Source organism: Camelus bactrianus, chromosome 34 (genome assembly GCF_048773025.1).
Source record: "Camelus bactrianus isolate YW-2024 breed Bactrian camel chromosome 34, ASM4877302v1, whole genome shotgun sequence".
In the NCBI taxonomy this organism is placed as follows: Eukaryota; Metazoa; Chordata; class Mammalia; order Artiodactyla; family Camelidae; genus Camelus; species Camelus bactrianus.
Genome location: NC_133572.1, coordinates 18,838,701 through 18,863,806, shown reverse-complemented (window position 1 = coordinate 18,863,806; position 25,106 = coordinate 18,838,701). Strand labels below are relative to the sequence as shown.

Here is a 25,106-nt window from a genome sequence, read left to right as displayed (position 1 = left end):
TTGAACCTAATTCCTTATGTGAATATATATATATTCCTTATGTACTTGTGTGAATGTATATGTGTGTGTGTGTGTATGTGTGTGTGTGTGTGTGTGTGTGTGTATATATATATATATATATATATATATATATATATATATATATGGTTTCTAGAAATGGAATTTCTCTTTTAGAGGATATTTAATATTTTGATAAGTCCTCATCACAAGGAAAAAAAGTCTAACTGTGAGGCGGTGGTTGTTAACTGAACTTACTGTGGCAATCATTGCACACTATATACATCAATCAAATCATATGTTCTATACCTTAACCTTGTACAATGTTATATGCCAATTATATCTCAGGAAAACTGGAAAAATTGTTTTGATAGGTAATGTGAAATATCTTCCCAAAATAGTTTCATTTATACTCCAAAACTATATGAGAATACTTGTTTCTATACAGCCTCACCAATAATAGGTATAACCAGACTTTTTTTTTATTTTTGCCAATTTAATTTGCACTTGTTTTAGTTAGCATTCTTTACGAATCAATTGAGTATCTGCAGATTTTTTTTTTCTGTTTGTATTTTCGTGTGTGAAGGTGCTTGCTCATGCTGCGTGCCTGTTTTGCTTGGTGGTTGGGTTTTTTCTTAATAACTTTAAAGAATCCTTTGTATATTAAAGAAGTCAGTTCTTTGTTATAAATGGTTACCCCACTCCCACTGTTTTCTTCCTCTTTGGTTTCTAGGCTGTGTCTTATGTTTAAATAGACATTACCTGACTTAAAGATTATTACAAAAATTTTTTTCCCCCTTTTTTTTTTTTTTCTCCCTAGTCCATAAGTACATTTCAAAGGCTTTTCTCTTTCAATTTCCACTTTCATCATTTGGGGAGATTTTAAAATTAAAGCTGAAGTAAATGTAGTTGATCAAAAGAACTGAATATTAGGTGTCTCTGAGCCTTTAGTGGGCACCCATCCAGGGATGGAATACATTACTTTAAGCCAGAAATATTAAAGTGAGAAGTCTTCTTTCATCTGGAATGTTAGTCAGTGTTCAAGACGAGTAACAAGTGCGAGAGGAGATTGTGTTTTTACTATTAAAATGATAGCTATTTTTCCATCATAGTGGTTTTTACATACTTTCATATATGGAACATAAGCTTGGATATTTATTGGTATATTTGAGGCAGAGGTTACACACACACACACACACACACACACTTTGGTGTCGTCAACCTCTTCTCCCACTGCCCAGCACTGAAAGTTGAACTCTGGAAATACACACGAAAATATGAAGCTTTTGATTTCGGCCAGCATTAGATGTAAAGATTTTAAATCTTTGTACATATAAATCTGAAGATGGGATCTGGCTTCTTGAAGCTTCCTAGATTATCATGTTCTACTTTTAAACAAATATTCTTGAATGGACTAGAAATGCCTCAGGCCTGTCAACCTGAATAATGTGCAGACCAGAATGTTCTTTACCTATGGAATTTGCTAAAAGATATTTAAATTTTCTTTCAATTGTTCTACTTCTTAAAATATTTAGGATTCCAGTTCGTCTCTTTCCTGTAGTAGTAAATCTCAAACCATGACAAAGCCTTTGTGATTACTGCTTTTTATTTCTACTAAATTCACAGTATAAAAATGACTTATTATGTTAGTATATGAGCTGCTGAAGCGAGCACATGACTTGTTTTAAATAGGCCTGTCTTTCTAGTGTTCTTAGTGGGTGGTGCGTAATCTCCTACTTTAAGTCCAGCAAATGTATCATGTGGCCCTTTATTTGTCTCATTCTGTATCTGTAACACTTTATCCAGTGTCTGACAAAAATAAAGAATTTTGTAACTGCTGCATGCATGCATGATGAATCTAGATACTCAGGTGGGCAGAAGCTGCTTCTTGACAACCCTGGTTGCATGTCCAATGCTGGTGGAATCAGACAGGCTTAAGGAGCCTAGCTGTTAGACCTCTAGCCACACTGCCTCATTTTTCCTGCTTTCAAGGAAATGATGAAAGAAAACTTAGTACTTTATTTTGGAATAAAGTTCTGTAATAATAAATGTATGGCTTAGCTAAGTCAGCTACCCACTGTTATTTTTAAAATGGTGTTGGCTTTCTCTGTGTGTCTCACTGTTTCTAAACTATTACTTGTTTTCTATTTAGGATGCTTCAGCTGATTCAGAGTAGACTGCAAGAAGAGCATTCACTTCAAGATGTGATATTTAAAAGTGCTTTTAAAAGTGCGTCAACAGCACTTCCACCAAGGTGAGACGTGTGTTTTAAATATGCAACTATTTACTAAGAACTTACTTTGACATAATTTTAGTATTGGTTTAATTCTCTGGACCTCACATTTCTTAGAGAAAATGTAATCATCCTGTATGATGAAGATGTCTTTTTTTCCTCTTAAATTTATAGCCTGTAATATTAATCTGGATTATCGCAAATCGTATTACTACATTTTCACTTAATTTTTCTCTTTTATGTGTGTATGCTGTACCTTCATATAAAACTATACTAGGTTTTAAGCACAGGGAACTGTGTTCAGTAATGTATAACAATCTATAATGAAAAAGAATGTGAAAAAGAATATATATATATGTATACATATAACTGAATCACTATGCTGTACACCAGAAACTAACGCAACATCGCAAATCAACTGTACTTGAAAAAAAAAAAAATCCTCAGGCCAGAAAAAAAAAATCAAAACTAAGAAGTGGGGGCAGTATAGAGGTAGGGAATAAGAGGTATGAACTATTAGGTATTAAATAAGCTACAAAGTAAAAAAATAAAATAAATTTGAAAAAATTTAAAAAGCTACAAGGATATATTATACAACACGAGAATATAGTCAATATTTTACAATAACTATACATTGATTATGGTCTTTAAAACTTGTGAATCACTGTATTGTACACCTGTAATGTATGTAATATTATACAATAACTATACTGCAGTTTAAACAAAGATGAAAAAAGAATAAATTAATTATATTTATCATTAGGAAGGTGATAAACTTTGGTTAGGGATTTTATATTTTTATTTCTGTTTTTTCTCTTTTATAGATTTGAAGAGCTGATATTTGGAAATGCTATAATCTTGGAAATAATTACTTAAATTTAAAACTACACAGAATTTTTACATTTGTTTAGGAAGGAAATGTCATTGTCTATTTGAAATTATGGCATGCCCTTCCCTTACCTCATTCTTTTTCCCATCCCTTCCTGTCCTTAAAGTGCCAGAGGTAGATGATGGAAGTATGTCTTTGTTGGGCTAATAGTTATTTACTTTTAATTTTTCTTCTCTCCTTAGACTTAGTCCTCTGGTTAAATTTGAAGAACCATAGAATTTTAGATTTGTGTAAATAAAATATAGTATTTATATAATAATTATTTAATTTTTTCTATTTTATAGATTTTTTTAAAATAAATGTATAGACTTCAAAAAACTGCTATTCTACTTTTGACATTTAGAATATTACCTAAAAATTGATCTTTAGGGATTTTTTTTCCCTGTCTGCAAAATTCTCTCACCACAAAATGGGGACGATTGAATGTGCTGTAAGTAATCCTGACGTTATCTTGTAACAGGGAAGATGACTCATCACAGCCGCCCGATGCGTGCAGAATTCACGGTCACCTATATGTCAATAAAGTAGCAGGGAATTTTCACATAACTGTGGGCAAGTATGTTCTTTTCACTTACTGAAAATACTTTAGACAGGTTGGCAGTTTGGTGAAAAGTAAATTCTTTGCTAACCAGATGTTATAGAACCCACCACCAAAGGGCTGCTTAAAACGTGTTCTTGGTGTCTTTAGATTGACGTTTCAGCCTTCAACCTCAGGGTAGAGAAGACTGCTAACTTTAAAAATGACAACTTCAAAACAAAAGAGGAACAGTCATGTCACATTTTGTATGTTAAAGTGTATGAGCTGTAGGTAACTGTGAATTAAAACCTTCAACTTGCTAAGTTGGAGTAGCCGGCATGTTCTTATCTAGACATTTTATTAATGTGTTCATTTTGTTGGGGAGTATTAGGCTTCTGTTTCATTTTTCCTGTTGGTGATCCTCATCAAAATGTAATCCCTAACTAACTGGAGACAGATATTTTGATGTAATTAGAAATTAGTGTCTGGGAGAAAGTTAAAAGTTAAGAAAAAATTTCAGACCACCTGCCTTCATGAGCAGAACCCAGCACAGAAACTGTCATAACATAAACCCTTGGTGAATTTCTGAATGGATAAACAGATTCCCCGGTTGTCTCTTCCCTCTTTCTCTGCTTCTCTCCCTCCCTCCTTTCCTTCCAGCTGGAGTTGCAGAGCTGAACAATCCTTCATTATAAAAGCCTTTCTTTGAGTACTTGTTTTGTGCAAATACCATGCTATATACTAAAGGTGAAACAGTGAAAAGAAGAGAAAGGAAAGAGAAAGGGTTTTTGCTGACATTCCATGAGAGAATCTGAACTTTAAACAGTGAACTACACCCATCATTATTTAATTACAGTTGCGTTGAAGCTATAAAGGAAAACTATGGCTGATAAGAAACTGTGTAACAGGGTACCTGACCTACTCTGCAAGTCAGTGAAGGCTTTATTGAGGAAAACCTTTGAATACTAGTGGATGATTAGGAATTTTCGTATACGGGGGAGAATGGCACCCAGGCTGAGGGAAAGGCCATAAAGCAGGAAAGAGAATGGCTGGAGATTTAAAAAAATATAGAGAGACAGCATTAGGCTTCTGTGCAAAATTATGTCAGTGCTGACAGCGATCAGTTCAAGCATTTGCTTTGTCTTTGTTGTCCTACTCTTCTTAACATTTGTGTTTTGTTACTTTGTTATTGTTGCCAGGACCCATTCTCTCCCTCCCGAACCTGTAGATGGGAACCTTAGAATTTCTTGGTATCAGTCAGCAAGTAATAGTTGGCTCAAAGAAACTTAGAAGATTTTATTGCACCTTGGGATACAAACAATATCCTAACTAACTGAAAGAGAGAAACTGACAAATACTGTGTGAACTTCTGTATTTTGGCCTTTGTTCCTAATTGCACTTATCTCTTTATATGATAACTCATACCATCAATAAGAGAGACCAAATGGAAAAGCATTTGGTTTGTATCTTATCCTTATCGTCTCTGGGACTTTGAAAATAGGACACCTCAACTCCAATTTAGCAAAGTGCTGTCTCCCAGCAAAAATATCTGTATTCAAAAAAGTACTCAAGTTTTACTATTACATTTTGAATTTCATTAATGTGTTTGTGAAAATTTGCTTTCTCTCTTATTATGTAACTACATAATATCTTCGGTTTTGCATCTTGGCCCACAAAACCTAAAATATTTACTGTCTGGCTCTTTACAGAAAACATTTGCCAACCTCCAGTTTATTGCATTACCAAGATGAGTAGACTTACCTACTTAAATCATAGGCCAAGTATGTTGTTATATTATTTTATATTAAGAAAATTATGTAAAACTTAGAAAAGATTCCCTTTCTGATTTTAATTAGTTATATAGTTAAATGTTTTAGTTTAATCCATTTTTTCCTCCTTTCAGGGCAATTCCACATCCCCGAGGTCATGCACACTTGGCAGCACTTGTCAACCATGACTGTAAGCAGTTTCTGAAATTTTTTCCATGAATATGTCCTTGCTGAAGAAGTGTATTTTTAAATTTTTAGTGTGGGTGCAAGGTAGGGCTTGGGAGTGAGCTGTTTTGAAAGAAGATATCTAAAGGGGAAAATAAGTGGTTGGATTTATTGACTCCAGTCCATTTTCTCTTGCCTGTAAGCTGCCTGCATTTCTACTCAGTCACAGCTCAGAAGTGCTGAGGTTAGAGAGGAGAGCCTTGGTGTACTCCACTTTGTACACATTTCTGCTAATTTTTACAGATAATGAAGAGTATATGTTTGAAGTTTATCAATTTAAATGTGGACATTTATACACACATACATAAAGTATTCAGGTTACTTTTGTGTGATGATCACCATAAAACTGAGTTTTTAAAGTCTGCTTTAGAGAACAGAAACAAGTAATAAATTCCATAAAAAATAAGTTTGGTCACATTTAGTAATGGTGTGTATCAAGAATATGTCTGATCAGTTTCATGGACATCATCCCAGTTCTTCTAACAGCACAATCCTGTTTCTATTTGATGATTTTGATCAGGAAAGACTTATTTTTTTGGTTATTGGGGTTAGATGTAATCAGGATTTCTTATTATATATGTAGATATAAATGTATTATATCTTATTTTATATATATATCTTATAATAATAAGAAATATGTATATAAGAAATATATATAACATAAATTATGTAACTTGTGTAATTATAACAAAATTACATAATTATATAACACATAAAAATGTATATAACATATATATAAATTAGATATTATCAGGATTTCTTAGATGTTAATTTGTATGTAATTATGAAATTTGGGATTAGCATTTTACTTACATACCCATATGCATTTAATTGACATGTTTATAGGCATGTTTCTCAAAAATAATGTGATTTTAAATACTGTATTGTTATACCAGCAGATTTTAGATATTTTCATTTGAGAAAGGTAAGAATGTGAACTAACCTGTAACTTGTAGTTTTGACTAATGCAATTTCTCTACTTAATTGGTTTTATTTTTTGCCTCTTAGCTTACAACTTTTCTCACAGAATAGATCATTTGTCTTTTGGAGAGCCTGTTCCAGGAATTATTAATCCTTTAGATGGAACTGAAAAAATTGCATTAGATCGTAAGTAGTTGATTACTATTGGAATTTGCATGTAGGCTTTATAGCTTTCATATTAATATAATATGAAATTTATTAATAATTAATAATTATTAATAATACATTAATATTAATATATTTTAAATAATGCTCTTCCTAACCACCTTGTAATGGAAAAACAGATAAATCTTTAAGTGGTTTAAATGGTGGAATCTCTAAGTGGAGATGTGCGTGGAGAGAATTTGCCCTAGTAGTGGATAAATTATAAACGTGAAAAAATGAACAATGGAACAGAATAAGAAATTTGTCAGAAGTAAGCAGGCAAAGGCATAGGCTGTAAGAGCTCTGAATGTGTGAAAGGCCGAGGTGCTAGGAGGGCGTGACTGCTTTTCCACATTCAGCGCTGCACCAAATCGGGAAGTGTGTGAGTGGAAGCATTCTGAGAGTTACAAGCTTTATTTGGTATAATCTTGTCTTTAAGTATATGATCATTTCTACAGCAAAATACATTAAATAGTACATGAGATGTTCATTGAAAAGCATTTTGGTTAATACTTTGTTTCAAGATGCTGAAATGAACTATACATTTTTATTTAAAAAAAGCAGTTCTAAGTATGAACAGAATAATTTTCCAAAGACTCTTTAAGTTTACTTGCTCCTAAGTTCAGAAAGACTAAGAGGCATTTAAAGGTACTTTATAAAATGCCATGAGATGAGTGTCAGCAGGTTATTCAAAGCTTTAGAGCAAGTATACCCTTCTTCCTGATGTATGTTCTACTGGGCCTCTTTTTCAAGAAGGAAAACAATTAATTACAAATCTGTTGAGCTGAGAAACTACCCCTCCATGACGTGGGAGTTTTGAGGGGATTACTTACTTAGCAGTGGCATCTTTAATGCTGTGCAGATCTGGACAGACCTGTAAACTATGGAACAATTTATGTCTTGCAACAAAATCTCGTGCAGCAGCACTTCCCCCTCTGCCTGGCCTTTACGTGATCAGACAGCTCTTCAGGTGTTCTCTGGTGTAGCTGAAAAGGTTTCCAATTTTTCCTGTCACGTTTCTTTGACCCTCGTTGGTTACTGTGCATTGCATTGGCACTTCATTCCTCGTGTGGCAAGACTTCCTTTGTCTTTCATTTTTTCCCTCAGGTCTAATTATCTCTCCCGTGTGTACAACAGGATTGGTTATTGCCTTACCACTCTCAGTTTCATCTTTTTTTCATAAATACTTAATACTTGAACATCTTTTTTCCTAGTGCTTTCAGCTTGCTATTTTTGTTTATGGCATAATAAAGTTATTTGTAAAACACCTCAAAAATAAGCACACATTGAGCAGTTCACTTTATATCAAAGAACAACTCAAAGGATGAAACTGAGGACTGTTCACAATCGATAAGCCATTTATTATTGGTGGACAAAACTGACACCCTTTCGCTCTAATATTATCTGTGATAATATGTAGGATTTAAGTTGAAATTAATAATAGAAGAACTGGCCAAAAACATTCATGTTTTTGAAAGTTATAGTGGTACAAGCAGTAGGTAAAATTGGAAATGGTGAAGTTGAAACGGTGAATGGCTTTCTTTATTTGGTTAGAAACTTAGTTAACATTAGTGTTGAAGACACCATTACCCTTACCTCTCCTTCCTGTCTTCAGTTTTACCCTTCCCTGTCCTGTTCTGGATTACTGAGATAAGAGACAGAGAAAGTGAATTGATGGGGAAAAAATTCATTCATGCTGAGCAAAAGAAGCTAGACCCATGAAAGTAGATACTATACATCTCCATTTATATGAAATTATAGACAAAACTGGTCTAGAACAATACAAGGTAGATTAGTGCTCATCCTAGGGCCAGAGATTGAGGGCATTTACTGCAAAAGGGTTCAAAGGAACGTTTTGAGATGATGAAAATATTTTATGTTTTGATTGTGGTGGTGATCATATGGGTAAAAACATTTGTCAGAATGTATCAAGCCATACATTTGAGACTGATGCATTTTATTCATGTACAAAGTTTTCATAGACAATCATTACAACGTGATATGAACTGTGTCTGTTTTCAGGTCAAACGTATTGAGAGTGTATTTACTTACCGAGCTGAAACTATAGGTAGATAGACCTAATTCTAAATTTTCTAGAATATAGCCCTAGAGAATTAACATGTTTTATATTATGTGAATTGTTTAAAATTAATTAATAATGATATAATGGTATTTATAACTTGTATTAAACCTAGAAATGCCTAGTGACTATATAATTATGATCCTTTTGATTCATACTAACCCCAGGCCATCACTGAATAGTTTCTTTAGTTACATTCTTGCTGTGGTATCGAGTCCTTGTGTTTATCCAAAGGCTACATTTTGGTTTGTATATCCAATGGCCAATTCAATTAAAAAAAACTTTTTTAATGTTTTATTTATTACTGTATTATTTAATTATTTTATTTTGGTGGGGGGAGGTAACTAGGTTTATTTATTTTTAGAGGAACTACTGGAGATTGAACCCAGGACCTCATGCATGCTAAGCAGGTGCTCTACCACTTGAGCTGTACCCTCCCCCTAATTTTGATTTATTTAAGATATTAGTAGAAACTGAAAATGTGTCTTGTGGTGGTTATACTACTGTAACTTTATTTTTATTAGTTTCTGTGCTGTAAAGAAAAGCTACTTTTATTTTCCATATTTGATAAAAGGATTGTAGAGGGTATCTAATTCACTAGCTCATCTTTTTTGACATCTTTTAATAGACGTATGTGTGTGTGTGTGTGTGTGTGTGTGTGGCTAGTTTATGCTTACTAAGAACTTATTTTACCAAGTGTGAATATACTGCTTTCATCGATTCTTTTACAATATTTTTTTTTGTTAGCCATTAAGTCCTAAGTAGCATTAAGTTTCAGATTAGTTGTATTTAATAGAAGGGGGATATAATATTTGGCAGTACTTTCATTGCTACTGGATTGATGGAAAAAACTATACTTTGTTTTTATTCCAGACAACCAGATGTTCCAGTATTTTATTACAGTTGTGCCAACAAGACTACATACATATAAAATTTCAGCAGACACCCACCAGTTTTCTGTGACAGAAAGGGTAAGTTGAATCCAACCAGTGAGATGAGTTTTTAAAAAGCATTTTATATTATGGTCCTGCTACAAAATTAGGTTGGAGAGTTGCAGTTAGTGCCCTCCCCCATTTAAAATTTGTGGAGTTTTGAAATGCATTGCTGTTTTATTTTAAGCCAATAAAATATCAGTGATGGGTGATATTATCCCCATGGGTAAATGATAATACATTTACCTTTTGACCCAGCAATCCCCACTTCTGGAAGTTGAATCCAAAGATCCCGTGGGAAAGGAAAAATGGTGTGTGTAGGAGGCTATTCGCTGTGTTATTTGTAATAGCAGAAGACTAGAAACACCCCAAGTGGTGCATCCACACAATGGAGGAGCATGCAACTTTAAAAAAGAGAGAGAAATTATGTCCAGGATATATTTTAAATAACAAAAGTAAATGTAAAAAATATATAATACCAGAGCATTTGACCTTTGCAGGGTGTGTTTGTGCTGATAGGGCAACTACAATAGTTGTCTTTCGCTTTAAAAAAAAAAAAAAGGGCATAACTGGAGTTGGTAAAGTGGATGATGACAAGGATGAGGCTGACCTTCACTGGTCCTGGACCAAAAGTGAGTCATTGTGAGTCTTTCATTATGTAGACACCCTGATCCCTGAAACAGCACCCACTCATATAGGTGGCGACAATATGTTTATAATTTTGACGTGATATTGGACAATTCAGAACTTTAAGATGAAGTCACTTTATTGGAAAACTTGATCAATGCACTGATCAATGCAATTAAGGCACTGTTGTGCTAATAGACAAAGTGATTTTGTAATGCCCACGTGAAATTGTTTTAAAGTGCAGCTTGCAGCTCAGTTGTCGCTTAGGAAAACCAGGTAGGGCCTGACATCAAAGTCACAGCAAAGCGCTGTGGGAGCATAGTTATTTCAAGCTATAATAGAAATTTATTAGGAAGTTTCAAACTTGATTTTTGAAGTGTAAACAGGATGGAACGCAGTAGTGCTTTCTCACTCAGTGTGCACACTGTGGTAGGTTTATAATTTTAGTTACACTCCTTTCAAGAGAAAAATTTCCTTTAAAAACTGAACCAGTAGCTCAAATATTTATATCTTTCAAATTAATGCATTCTATTTTATTCCTGTATGGTATCTCATATAGTTTAAAATGAACACAGAAAGTAAAATTACTTATTTTATAGTCTGATCATTTAAATGACTGGAAGTAAATATAATTATTTTGTAAATTCTTGGCAAAGAAATATTACAAAAAGTATATCAAAATAGGAACATGTTTTTATTACTTGGTCAATGAAAAATGTGCCATATAGTTGTAAATTCTTGAGCTCAGTAGAAACCTTGTAGAGAAAATAGGAGAGATTGAGCCTGTTCTTTTGATTGCTTTAAAAGCTAAGCACACAATGAGTGCAGAATAATTTGCTTATCTCTGGAGAGCCTGGTCCAGTGGGACAATTGCTGAGGAGATGTGGGTACCCCCTCACACAGGAGGTGTGGGGCTTCGTATGGGGCTGCTGACGGGGCTGCTGTTTTTCTTTTCTGCCGTCTTTCCCCATCTCTTTGTCTGCCTTTAGGAACGCGTCATTAACCATGCTGCAGGCAGCCATGGAGTGTCTGGGATTTTTATGAAATATGATCTCAGTTCTCTTATGGTGACAGTCACCGAGGAGCACATGCCATTCTGGCAGTTTTTTGTAAGACTCTGTGGTATTGTTGGAGGAATCTTTTCAACAACAGGTTAGGATTCATTCCTTTTTTGGTCTAATTTCTAAAAGTGTTGCTAGCACTAAAATCAAGATGCTTTTACGTAAAAGGGGCAAGCAATATACACATTCTCGTGTTTTGATATTTAAAGAATTTTTTCTTTAAGATGTAATTCCAAACCTCAAAAATTACGTTGATGAAGCATTAAATGTAAGTAAGTTCACTGCACTCATGATTTAGGGAGATTACTTAGTGTGCTAGAGAGATCCTGGAATTGAGCCCAAGTGCAGTTACATGGTGGTAGCCATGTGTAGGTCACCTACGTTTTCTGAAATTATTTTCTCTCTATAAAAATGGGAATAATAATATCTAACTTGCAAGTATGTTGTAGGATTAGATGAGAAAATGCCTAGAAACAGTAGACTTTGAAATGTAAGTTTTCTTTTTCATTTAAGATATTTTTAACTGTATGGCATGTAAAATTTTATCTTACGGTATGTTGAACTATGCAATATGTGAAACCAAATTTTTCAGTCAATATTTTTATGATTTTTGGCCTTTTTGCCTTAAGATTATGGGATTCTCAGAGGTAACTTGCAGAATTATAATCTTGAAAATCTGAAAGTTAAGTGCAATAGATAAAAAAAGAAAACAGTTCCTTCTTTATCCTAACTCCTATTCAGTATTACTTGGAACTACTTAGTTTATATACTTTGTTATGTTTTTTAAAGCAATGAATAGCTTTTCTTATGAAAGTTTTTGTCACTGCTTTGTTCAAGGTCATTTAAATTTGTGGTGCTAATATTATTTATTTTTCAAAATTGTGTGAGTATAAGATGTATTAAACACCTTTGTAAAGATTGCTTTGTCAAGGTCACGAATGATGTGGCCTTGTGATTTTGAAAAGAAATCTATTTTAAAATTCAACTGTCGTGATGTTTTTAACTGTGGAAGTGAATAAGGCAAACTGCTCTGTTTCCTCAGTCTGTTCCAACATCATTAGTTGAGTTTTTTATTTTTACGTACAAATTTAGGAATAATTAACTTAGGAAGTAATTTCATTAAAGCAGAATTTAATTAAAAACTCTAAACTTATTTTTTTATTACAGGCATGTTACATGGAATTGGAAAATTTATAGTTGAAATAATTTACTGTCGTTTCAGACTTGGAGCTTACAAACCCGTCAATTCTGTAAGTGGTATCGTATAAATGTGCTGATCTCTAAGTCATAATATCCTTAACTCTAAACAGTAGCTCTCGGTGCCCAGAAAGAAATTGCCCAAAATAAAGTGCTGTGTCTAGGGGAAATAGTGTAAGTAAAACTAATGCTTCGGTCTTTTTCCCCTCCCTAGGTCCCCTTTGAAGACGGCCACACAGACAACCACTTACCTCTTTTAGAAAACAATACACATTAGCACCTCCCAAGTGAAGGAGAAGAACTTTTTGCCTGAGACATGAAACCTTTTTTAATAATAAAATATTGTGCAATATATTCAAAGAAAAAAAAATATGACTGAGAAACAGGAATCACACCTAGAAAAAAAAAAAAGAAAAACAAGAAAAACAAACCCAAACTGAAATCCTATATATGTTGTGTCTGTTACAAATGTCCTAGAAGAAATTATGCAGCTAATCTAATCACTGAATAAGCCCAACTGGAGTATTGCTTCGAAGATGGCCCCCGTCTGACAGTGTCATAGCAGGTGGGCAGTGCTGAAATCAGACCTCGCTTCTTGAAGACAAAGAGCCTGAAGGAAAGAAGTCAAACCACATCTGCAGAAAAAGGCATTGATAAGTGCAAATGTTTGCATCTCTTTGTTTTTAAAAGATACGATGTCAGAATAAAAATATGTAAAACATATGGAAAACTAGTCTAGACTTTAAAACTAGTCACATTGTTAATAAAGGAAAAGAGGGAGGGGTCCCTGTGTTATAGCCATATTACTGTTAAGCCATAATGCCAGGACCATTTATTCCAATCGTTTGGTTTTAAGACGGTAACTGCTTTTCTTGAAACTCTCTGGCTATTGACTTTTCTGATTGTTCCAGGCAGGACTGTGAAAGACTAAGGGGGATTCTTACGGGGGGGCAGATACGCAGATGCTGTACTAGGTAAACAGGTGTCATTCACAGATTGTATGGTGGGCACTTACACAGGGAGAAGCAAGCACATTTTTTAGAAAGATGCTAAGTTTCTTAATCTGATTCTTACTGGTAAACTTTGGGAGCAGGGGGTGAGTGATAAAAAGATCCACTAATGATGAAAATGATCAATTTGTAAAATATTAAGAGGAAAAGTACTTTGTGTTGTGAGTGGGCAATGGGGTAACTTTAAATAGAAGCGTGAGGCAAATATTTAAAACAGGATAATGTCAGATCTGAGATTATCATATTAAATAATGTCCGTTAAACTGTAAAACTGTATTATGAAAGAAGTATTTGCATTCAGATTGTGCTGAATGTGGTTGATTCTGTATTAGAATGTGTTAGTCTAGCTTTCTTACTATTTAAGGGTTGCTTTTAAGTTTCCATACTGTAAAAGGTTAAAAATAATGAGAGGGGTATATCCCCCAGGTGCCGTTATGACTAAGTTTGGGATACGTGTGCCAACATTACTCTTCCTTCTGTAATAGTTACTGATAGTAGAAGATTCATCAACCAGTCCTCATGGCTTAAATCATTCAGGGAAATCGAAAACAAAATTCCAGGGAAGTAACAAGGCCAAAACTAAAAGACTGGATTAAAAATGATGGATTTTAGAGAATAAGACCTCACAAGTTAGAATTTTTCAAATTGATTTCTTTTAAAAGGTTAAAAAAAAATGTTTTCTTGAAAATAGTCTGGGCAGACAATGCAATGGAGAGAAGAAATACCGATAAAACTATTTTTCAGTAAAGCTTAGGTAGAATGGTATTTCACAGATAGTAACAGAAACATCATTGTTTAAAACATACAGTTTATCATTAACAGCCATTAACATGCTTTGAAAGATTTTTGAATCTAGAAAATTCCAACTAATGAATAAGCCTTCTCTGTATTTCTGATTTCTTTTCTTCAGATGTCATTTTTAATGAAGTTAGACTAGGAAAAGGAATTTTAACTAGACAGAATTAGAATTTTAGCTATTTTAGACTGAATGTTGGCTCTGTAAATCTGCTTGTCAGAAAGTTCAATCAAGTTTCAGTTTTTTTTAATAGGAAAAACAATGTTGATTTAGAATTATTTATTTTTTAACTAGGGTTATAACAGTTAAGTATCTTTAAGAAGGATTTAAAAATTATTTTGGTACTTATGTGTAATTTTTAATTGTTTCCATGTTTTCCAAATATATTAAAATTTTTATGGAATTAATCTGCCCCATTAAAACTGATTATAAAAGGAACTTCTCTGAAGCAAAATCCTACTTTGCCATTGATTTCCATTTTAAAATAAGAAGGGTTTCCGCCTGAAACTACTCGAGTAGTCAGGGTCAGATTTTCGGCAATCAGAACGTTGAGATTCTGACTAGCCCTTTGTATGATGGATGATGATGTGTACTCGTGTATTAGGATTTACTAGGAGTTTTTGAGTGTTTCTTTTCCTTTGTAGAGAACACTGTACAGACCTATCTAGTGTGCAGCCTTGGTTTGTGCCTGGGGGGTGCCTCCAGTGGGACACCCAACTTTATTACTCAATCCTTTTCATGTTAAGGCATTCATAATATCTGTATGTACATATGCCAGCCTGAATATTTTAGAAGTTGAGATCTCAATTATGTGAACTGGGTTTTTTAAAATTGCACTTGCACACATTGACCTATAAAAGAGATGAAATGTTTCGGTGCATAATTCTCTGCTGCAGCATTTGTACACTTCATACTACCTCTTGGGAAAAGCTTAACGCAGTATTAGAATGACAAAATTATTTCTAATTCTCAACTTGGATGATTAATATTACACTTCCCTCATATACATTTTATGATAGAAAGCACTGAATTTTTATAATAAATAACTTAATAATGCAAAGTTTACAATCTTGAATACAAACTTAACTTTGGAATTCATAAAGGAATGACTAAGATCTAATTTTTTTAATGGTATAAGTAGAGATATATTATGCATTATCTTTTTTATGTCTTGGGTTAGTAATTCATGTATGAAAAAGTAAATTTACATGCAGTTCCTTTGCTACAGAATTTAAAACTTTGAATCTTAAACTTAAGTTCAAGATGCATATTTTTGATTGTTTAAAAATTACTTAAACCTGAGCCTTAGGACCTTTAAAATGTCATCATACCCTTTAACCTAGTACTTAAGTTCTCCCGCTTCTGTTTGGAGCTCTAGCAGACCTTCAAGCCAAAGAGTTACCCTTAGCACCCTACCCAGTAGGTCACCGTTTGTCACCACCTTATGGTGTGAAGCCTGGATTCATATCCAAGCACTATTTCTTTATTATAGTTTCCACCCTCCTTTTGAAATATTTTAGTGATGAAATCAGTTGGAAACAAACTGCCTTGAAGTTTTTGGTTTTCTTGTAGTTTTTTGTTTGTTTTAAGAGAAAAAACACAAAAGACTCATTTAGTGTCTCAACTTTGAACATTTGGACTCTAAATAAAATCAATTATACAACAATTTCTTTGTCCTTTTACGGTCATGTACCCCCAAATGAGCCTCAGTTCCTCCTATTTAGGCTCCTTTTTCCTCTTAGGAAAACTACAGCAATCTTAATCACTGTTACATTTCCATGTGCTTCATATGGAGCTTAATTATGAGATTGGGTTTATTTTATATTTTTCATGTTAAGAATGAATGAGTGATGAAAATTGAGCAGTTGACTCAAGTTTATAAACCTGTATAAACAACTGAATATAAGATTATAATCAGCAAAACATTTAAGTAGTTTTGTTTTAGCAACTCCAAGCTGTATTGGATGTTTATCAAAAGAAATTGGATTAACAAACTTGCAAACATCGTAACTCATTTCTGCTATTTGGGTAATAATTTTAAGGTAAAACTCAGAGTGAGAAGATGTGGGGGAAAGGATGCATTAATAAAAGCTACCTACTAAAGCAGCCCCTCAGCAACACAGCATGTAATCATGTAATAAGTATTTTGTGAATTCTATTTTGTTTTCCAGCAGCTAGGCAAATCAGTTTGGTGATTTCTGGTGTTATACATACCTTTCATTTCTTTAAGGTGTTTTTCTAGAATTGGCGAAAGTTGCCCAACCTCACGTCTCTCCAACTCATTTACAGTTTCAAGTTGGAACTGATCATTCAAATAAGGTAGGACACACCTAAATTGTTTATCTGTGTGTCAGAAGAGCTGTTCATAGCTGTTAAAACTGAGTTGCAGTTAAGTGTCCTTTGCCGTGGTTGTATCTACACCTCACAGGGCGCTCCTGTCTCTCAAGCCAGTTACATCTTAAAACCAGCAATTTCTGGTTTTGTTCTATTTTTAAAAAGGTAATCCAGGCATCGAGCATTTTCCCATTCCTCTATGTGGGCACATGGAACCATCATTACTTTTTACTGTAGGCATCTGCTTAATTCCCAGAACATAGGTAGCTGTGGAAATTTGCATATGATTCATGTGAACTTTGAATATGATTGATATTTTTGGAAACTTTAGGCTGACCCACTCTGATTGTTACGGTCTCTGTGAGATAACACACTATTAGTCCCTTCTCAGATCAGTCTATTTACCCTGAGATTCTAAGTCAGTTACTTAAACGAGGTGTTAACTGGAGGTGATGATGTTAGGTTAGTATAAAATTGTAAGATTTTTTTCTGATTTGTGTGCTTCTCCATCTCAACTTTTTCTAGTATTAATTGCCTCAGGTGGTGGCTATCTTCAACTCTGTGATTTTTTTTTTTTTTTTTTTTTTTTTACTGTATCAGGTTATCTTGTCAGTGAGAAATATAGGGATTACCGAAACTTTTTAAATACACCTTTTCTTTGTACTTACTATCCCCTTCCCCCTAAAAGTAGAAGGTTCTTTCTCATTGGGTTATGTATATTAGGCACTCAACTGATAATTGGGCTTGATATAAAATAACTAGGGATTTTCTTTCATGCAGATGCCTACTTTTACTGCTTAATCATCACCAGAACTTTGTGTCATTTCTCCAATGGCTCAGGCAGAGCGAGCTTCAGCCTGTCAATGGTGTCAGGAAGAATGAAGCATTGTGTTAATGTGTGTATATTCGTCCGGTGGTTTCCTTAGATTGTACCATATTCTAGGGAGGAAGGCGATCTGCTGCAGTGGTCAGCAGTTAAAGGGATAATGCTAGAAGAGAGGAAACCACTTTTTAATTCAGATTTTCATTTAATCAAAAGTCAGAATGTGAATCCTTGATCAGTGAAATTTATTGAATTGGTGAAACATACAATAATCAAAAGATAGTCAATTCTTAGAACTATTATGCTTTATCCAATGCCATTGAAGTATATCTTGATTTCATTTTTATCCTATCTACAGTTTGTCTCTTAATCAATGTAACTCAGAAGTGTTGCACAGACATCTCAAACTGAAGCCCACCAGGTGCTTTGCTTCAGAGCTAGGTTGTCTGCCCTGGAAAGGAGTTCCCAGAACTTAGATGAGATCGAGAAAGACACTGCCCAGAAGAGCCCCCCCCCCCCCAACCCCAAACGCCCTCTATGGGATTCAGAAAAATCTCAGCACTGGGCTAGAGCTGCCCGCGCAGCCCTGCATGCTTCCGCTGCCTTCATGTGCCTTTCTCAGCATTAATCAGTTATCCCAGAGAGTGAGCGTAAATGTAACGGCCATTGTTAACGTTTTATGCTTGTGTAGTTTTCTAGTAATTACTTTTAGTTGCTTAGGCCCCAGATAATTCTATTTGAATCGTATTCCATGTTTTTAACATGAAATGCTGTAAATCAATACGCAGTGATCTCTCAAATATGAGGACCATTGGGCTAAACAGCTACTAACATAGGAATTTGAGAATAGTTTTTACTAATTCATTTGCATTTTGCATAAGATATTTTTAAGCAAACAGCACCTACTCTCTAAGCTTAGAGTCACTGAACGAAGTCTGCCCTCTCCTGCGGCGCATCGTACGGGCAGCATCCTGCAGCTGGAGCGCTCGAGACACTGGCAAGTCCTGGTGAAACAGCGGTCTCCCCACTATGCGGGGAGACTAAGGCCGGCACTTAAAATACATTGGACATCTTGCTTTCCTCGGTGGCAGAGGTCAAGAGACTGGGTTTTTATATGCTCCTAGCCCAGGACCTTGCTCTCGCATGAGTCACTCACTGAGGCCTGAGCAGTATGAGCTTAAGTATAAGGGATTTGGAGACTTTAATGAACAAGAGGGAAACTCTTAAGAGGATTCAGGAAAATCGGTGATTCAGAAGGCTTAGAAATAATAGTTGTCAAAGTCAAAATTACGAGATTCGTTTTTGTTTAAAAGCATAATAAACTGAGTCCCAGTGAAATATGCTTGAGCCCTCACTCGATCCATGATTATTGACACCTTGACACCTCTTGGTTCTTTTTATGTCTCGGAGGCGGGTATAGCTAAGGGAGAGGCTAAATGTGAGCCCGCTTTTCAAATGCCCCTGTCCTTCAACCAGAACTCCACGGTAAAACACAAAAAGGAAGCAGGCACTTCGGGGGAGAACTGCTTCTCTTACAGCATCCGTGAGCTTGCTGTGATCTTCCATCCTCTACTTATCTTGATTTTAAACCTTTAGACTGGATGCACTAGAATGGTTCCAAGGTTAGAACTGCTTTTCTTGAGCATATTTCAGTTTCTATCATGTGTTCTGCCATGTTTGTTGAGCTGAAATTTCTTCTCACATGGAGAAGAAAGCCAAATATAGGAAGATGGGTGAACTTCGGTGTTTTATGTTCGAGGGCATAGAATAGTGTTAGTAAACAATCTGGAAACAATTTTTTCCCCTAAAACATGTATGATTATAGACTAGGATATGACTTTCCTTCTCTCACTGAAATAAAAATATGTAGTTAAGAAATAAGGATGAATACGTGACAGCACATTCGACAGGTAATGAGTTTGGGCATATTTGTTACTTCCTAATCTTGAGAATCATAGTTGCTGTTTTGGAGGTATCTGTGAGGTTCCGTATAAAAGGAGGTTGCCAAATGTTCTTACACCTTGAGTCTGCTGGATGCCCTAAAGTAGGAGAGGAGTTTGTAACAGAAGCTCACGATGAAGAACCACACATTCCGAGCCACCTGAGATCTTGCAATGAGAAGGCGCCAGGCGATGAGAAAGAGGGCAGTATTAAAGAGGTAGTGAATATTTCGGAGCCTGGGAACAGACATGTACAACCAAAGTCAAAATAGTACCAAACACGCAACTATGTTATTTGAAGCATAAATGTATCTTTTTCTGGCTGTGACCAGCAAACAGTTAAGTGCTCGCAGGGTATGTGGCACAGCCTGATGGCCTTTTGATTTTAATATTTTTTCATTTCCACCACATTCCTTCTGAATAATTGTATTTCTACAACATTCCCCTGACTAGTTTCTTTCTCATCCCTCTCTGCTTTAACCTGTCTTATAAACACAGCTAACATAATCTTTCTTAAATACACTTTGATCATATTACTGTATATAACAAGTCTTCCCTGGTTCTTGTTCACTGGAGGGTAAGTTCTGAAGTTCTTAGCTTACTATTCAAAGTTCCTCTCTCTCTCTGCAATTTACTTTTCCATCCTTATCATCTCTGCTTTAAAACCCCTTTGCTTCTACCAGAATTATCCCAGACTGCTATAATTCTTTGTCCCTTAGGGATTAATTATTGAAAGATTTCAGGCAGCTGAAGGACTTAAAGAGTGGTTAACTGATTTGCCCGTGTTAAATAGTTCAATCAGGTTTCCTGCCTGTTGGGTTTTCTGTCTCTAGATCACATTACGACAGGATGTAGTAAAAGAAACGGAGAAAGTTGGGTCCAAATCTGGCTCCTGTACTTAGCATGTGTGACCTGCCTCTCACCTTCTTTGAACCTAAATAGCTCTTTGATAAAAATGGGGTAACAAAAATAATACCTGCCTCATAGGGGTGTGGTGAAGTCTAAATGAAAACAGTGTATTACAGGACATAGTATAAAGGCTCAAAAAATATTAATTCCTCCCCTCCCCACTCAAATTTAACGTGTGGTATAGAATCAGATACACATCATAAGTGCTCGATAAATGCTAACTGATATATTATATATATTATATATATATATATATATAAAACTTATATATTATATGCTAACTGATATACTTACCTTTTTAAGTGTTGCCTTGCTTCTGGGATCCCAGCCATATCCTCTTTCAGTAAGTACTTCTTAACTCCTAAAACGTAATTTTCAATGTATTCCAACCAGTTCAGCTGGCGCACATCGAAGTTGAATACCTGAAAGGCAAGGAGAGGGTATAGACTATCAGAACCGCACTGCCTGACAATCACTTCGTCCATTTGATGACATTTCTTTTACATAAATGAGTGATGCTCAGTTTGGAAGATTTAGGTTGCACCCCTTCAGAGGAGATTATCTGAGCTGTTATTTTAAAGGCAGTGACAGTTTGGATTACCACTTACATCAGAATGTTTAAACGTGGATCAAGCACAAACATTTGACCTTTAGGAAGTCTTGGAAATTTAAAGGAACTGGTGTTAGTTTGGTGAAAGCTAATTTCGTTTCAAGTATATGAGGCTTAATTGTTTTTTCTAATGATAAAATAGTGTTAGGGACCAAAACAGATTATATATCTTTACCTTTTCATTAAATTTCAGTGTTGTCTCCTTAACCTAGCACTTTCCCCTGCAATGTCACTACTTCATTATGCTTATTAAGGTAAACTTTGAGAAACAAAGCCTTAAGGACTAATTTAGCAGATTTTATATTCTGTATTTTCTTTAGAGATGTTATCCATTATGTCTCTTCGTGTACCACTAAACGAAGCCCTTAAGGAACATTTAGAGTGGTAAGAAAAGCTTTGCTTCTTTTAGGACAATTGTATATTTTCTCCTCTTAAAGAATGCCATGAAACTCTATTTCTTTTTTGCTTTGCCACCAAAAATCTTAAGAACGAATCTGCTTACCTGCCGTGACTTGGTGGGATCCTGTAGACTACAAATAAATATTCTGGTTTTTTTAATTCTTATTCTTGATTTCATGTTTTAATACATATTTCCCCTGGTTTGATGTGTTATTTCTGTTTTGTTCTTTTATAACATATATTTATTGCAAGTTATCTCAAATCTTTGTGAAATAAATTAGATTACTAACAAAGAAGGTAGATGAGATTAACAAGTTCCAGAGAGATTCATAGGCTTGTCCAAAAGCTGAATTGCTTTCCAAAAGTAATTATGTATTGCTTTGTTTGGATATGTTTATTTTCCACAGTATCACTAAATGTTACTTATTCATCTATATAAACAGAGGCTTTTCTTTTTATGCTATTTCACATTTATAAGTTAGATTTCAATGAAGCCCTAGTTTGGAATCCTCATTCCATATTGCATATCTCAACTGAATTCTGAGCCACACCAGAGTTGAGCAATTACACCCAAGTATTCAGGACTATTACCTTTGCTAATATATTTTGAAAGCATATGTTAAACCACTATAGCTTTGAATCTTTTTTTTTTTCACAAAATGTTTAGTTACTTTAGGTTAAAGTACTTGTAAAGTGTCAAAAACGGAACTCTAAGCTTTTACCTTTTGAATTATTTAGGTAAATTCCATGAAGAAAATGCAATAAAGATAAGCCTACATAAAATTTGAAGCTAATTAAAAAAATAATTTATAATAACTTGAGAGGTTTTTTTTAAAATAAGCTAGTTTGATCATTATCCATGAATTTCAAACACAGGTGCTTAGAAGGATTTTGTCTATACAAGGCATGTAAACATTTCTGAAAACAGCTCTATTTCATGTCAAGTTTAGAGGTGGTCAGCAATGATTTCGGTTACAATATCACTAAATCTCAACTGGTGTATTTAACAGAACATTTACGGCTTCTGACTGCAAATAACCCTTTGGCTCCACAGCGGGAAGTAATTCTGGGACTTGGATTTGAATCATGCTTTATGAGGCTGGAATGTTGGAACAAGCAGGTGAGGCCAGCTAGCCATCTGACATTTACTTCTCAGTATGACTTGGTTTCTTCTATTTGCTGGCAAGTACATAATAAACCAAGAAATTTTTCTTTCTTTTAAAAAATTTTAGTGGGAAGTGTCAACCAAGAGAATGAAAACTTTTAAAGCTTAACTGAAAACTGAGGATATACTCAGGGAACAGATGACCTGAGGAAACACAGCTAGGGACACGTACAAAATACAGGTTTCTGTATTTGTGAATTTTAGAACACGTAGGAATTCCAGACTTGACGTTTGTGCCTGTGAGGAAGGTTAATATACAGAAACAAAAGGCACTGATACACCAAGCAATTCAGGTGGAGTCCTGGCTTGAGAAATAAAAATCTTCACTGTTCCAGAGAAATCATCATAAGGATGAAGGCTGAAAATGTTAGAGAGGGCACGGCTGCTGGAGGGAGGGCTCAGCTGGGCCGGAACGCAGGGGCACGGAGCTTTAAAAACGGAAGAAGGAACTGTGTGTAGCTTTGGAGATGCAGAATGATTTCCAACAGTGGATGAGAGAGTTTCTGAGCAATAAAATTACTATTTTTCACTTAAGTCATACATGCTTTGGAGGTTAGGGGAAAGAGAGAGGTAGTGAGGGTTTGTCGAAAAGGTAACAGCTGCCGAAGGTTAACAAAGGATTAAAACGAAGTCTGTGAAACAGGACGGCAGAGCAGCGGTGAGGAACCTAGAGCTCTTAACTATCCCGGATTTTCTTAGCAAAAAAAGAGAAAAGAAAAAAGATGTGTATGCAAACTTCCTTTACTCATCAGCTTTCTAGGTCAGACAGTTGTAACTCTGGGTGAGTAAGGGTTTCCCGTGGGTAAGGCAGGGCTGACTCACCCTCTGGTCTTCAGGACTCAGCTCGGACATCAGCATCTCCGTGTTGTACGTGCTCCACTCCCAACTCCGGTTGATGAAATACTCAAGCATAGACAGGGTTCTTAAAAGCCGATTCATGACCTTGGTCATCCTGAGGCAAAGATCAGACAGGAGCAAATGTCAGTGCACCACAGATGGCCGCTTCCCCGCAGCTCTATCCAGATAAAGGACAAGTTGTCTTTGAAAAAATATAAAGATTATTTCTCCCCTTTTTCTCCCAATCCCTCATTAAACTCTTTTTTTTTTTCTTTCTTTCCATGCTAACTATTGAATGAAGGGAAGGGGATGACTGTAGATGAACCTGTGCCTTCAGGCATTTTAATACCACCAAACGTCTCCTTCTCTTTCCTACCAGCTCTTTCTCAAGAGTTGTAAACGTTTAAAAAGCCGAGCCAGATAGCCAACCCCTTAAAGACATACTGTTCATTCTCTGAATTCTGAGGTGGACAGTAAGAAAGCTTATTTCTCTTCTTCATTGCATGTGCTTGGAATTTTTCCTTTGAAATGGATTGATTTGTGGTCTCAGTGTATAACTTTTGGACAGAAGTGGTGACTGTGTTAGCATCTGGTCAACCAAAAACAGCTGTTAACTGCAGCGCAGATTTAGAGGGAAAAGAACTCCTTTGTTGATAATCTACACAGTTAGGCACAGTGTTGGTGCTTTTAAAAATATTATCTGCACTAGTTCTCACAACATCCCTGTTAGGTATTTATCTGCATTTTTATGAATCGGTAAAGTAAACCTAAGAAAGATTAAGTGGCCGTGATGTTGTAGTTAAGGATCAAAGTCAAAATTCCAATCCAATTTTGACAGACCTCAAAAAGCCTCTGCTTTTATAATCTCACCCAGTGTCCCATTCCTTAATATGGACCACATTTTCTAATCCCGTGGTCAGGACTCTGCTGTATAAACTCCCCAACTTTACAACAATTTAGAAAACAAATTATTGTATGCAATTTTATCACATAAAATTTTAAACCTTTTTTAGTAATAATAGTGATTATTATATTCTTATGTAAAACCCTATAAAATAGGTATGATTACAAGTTAGGACTTAGAGAGATTAAGTCGTCCAGGGCTCACATGGCTAAATCGGTAACGCCAGGATTTACATCTGTAAGTCTGACTCCAAACTCCATGCACTTACGACCTCCATTATATGTAGCTTCCCTTGTATTAAAAAAGCTTCATAATCAAAGCTACAAGATAAGAAACTGACTTGGAGAAAATATGTGAACTATATATATTTACAGACACATGTTTCCATAAATTAGTAAGTACAACCCAATAGAAAAATAGATGAGAAATAGAAGCAGGCAACTCACAGCAGAAAAAACCTGAACGTCCAATAAACCCACGAAAGCCCAGCCCCTCCAGCACCCAAGGGGATGGGACACAGAGTGATGAAGAGCTGCCACTCCTTGTCATCAGTCCGACAGTGCAAAAGATTGGTTTTTGCCAAGTATTAATGAGGGTGAGGGAAAAACAGACACGCACTCTCACACGCTATTGTGGTAGTGCAAACTGACAGAGCCGTCCTTTAGGGTAACCTGGTGGCGGTCACAAAACCCACGTACCTTCCAGTCCAGCAACCCCACCCCTCAGC

General features: G+C 35.3%; 2 protein-coding genes across 3 annotated transcripts in view; one reads left to right on the top strand and one right to left on the bottom strand.

The window, feature by feature from the left end:
* ERGIC2 (ERGIC and golgi 2) overlaps positions 1–14,896 on the top strand; it is a 31,522-nt gene extending 16,626 nt beyond the window's left edge. The window contains exons 7-14 of the mRNA XM_010946577.3: positions 2,150–2,251; positions 3,580–3,675; positions 5,540–5,595; positions 6,639–6,737; positions 9,709–9,806; positions 11,384–11,546; positions 12,623–12,705; positions 12,867–14,896. Of these exons, the coding sequence (XP_010944879.1) occupies positions 2,150–2,251; positions 3,580–3,675; positions 5,540–5,595; positions 6,639–6,737; positions 9,709–9,806; positions 11,384–11,546; positions 12,623–12,705; positions 12,867–12,929 (760 nt within the window). The 3' untranslated portion in view covers positions 12,930–14,896. The remainder of the gene's footprint in view (positions 1–2,149; positions 2,252–3,579; positions 3,676–5,539; positions 5,596–6,638; positions 6,738–9,708; positions 9,807–11,383; positions 11,547–12,622; positions 12,706–12,866) is intronic.
* Positions 14,897–17,357: 2,461 nt separating this feature from the next.
* FAR2 (fatty acyl-CoA reductase 2) overlaps positions 17,358–25,106 on the bottom strand; it is a 123,876-nt gene continuing 116,127 nt past the window's right edge. For both annotated transcript variants that reach the window (XM_074357797.1, XM_045510375.2), the window contains exons 10-12: positions 23,461–23,590; positions 20,759–20,886; positions 17,358–19,792 (exon numbers count right to left, since the gene is read on the bottom strand). In XM_074357797.1, the coding sequence (XP_074213898.1) occupies positions 19,630–19,792; positions 20,759–20,886; positions 23,461–23,590 (421 nt within the window). In that variant the 3' untranslated portion in view covers positions 17,358–19,629. The remainder of the gene's footprint in view (positions 19,793–20,758; positions 20,887–23,460; positions 23,591–25,106) is intronic.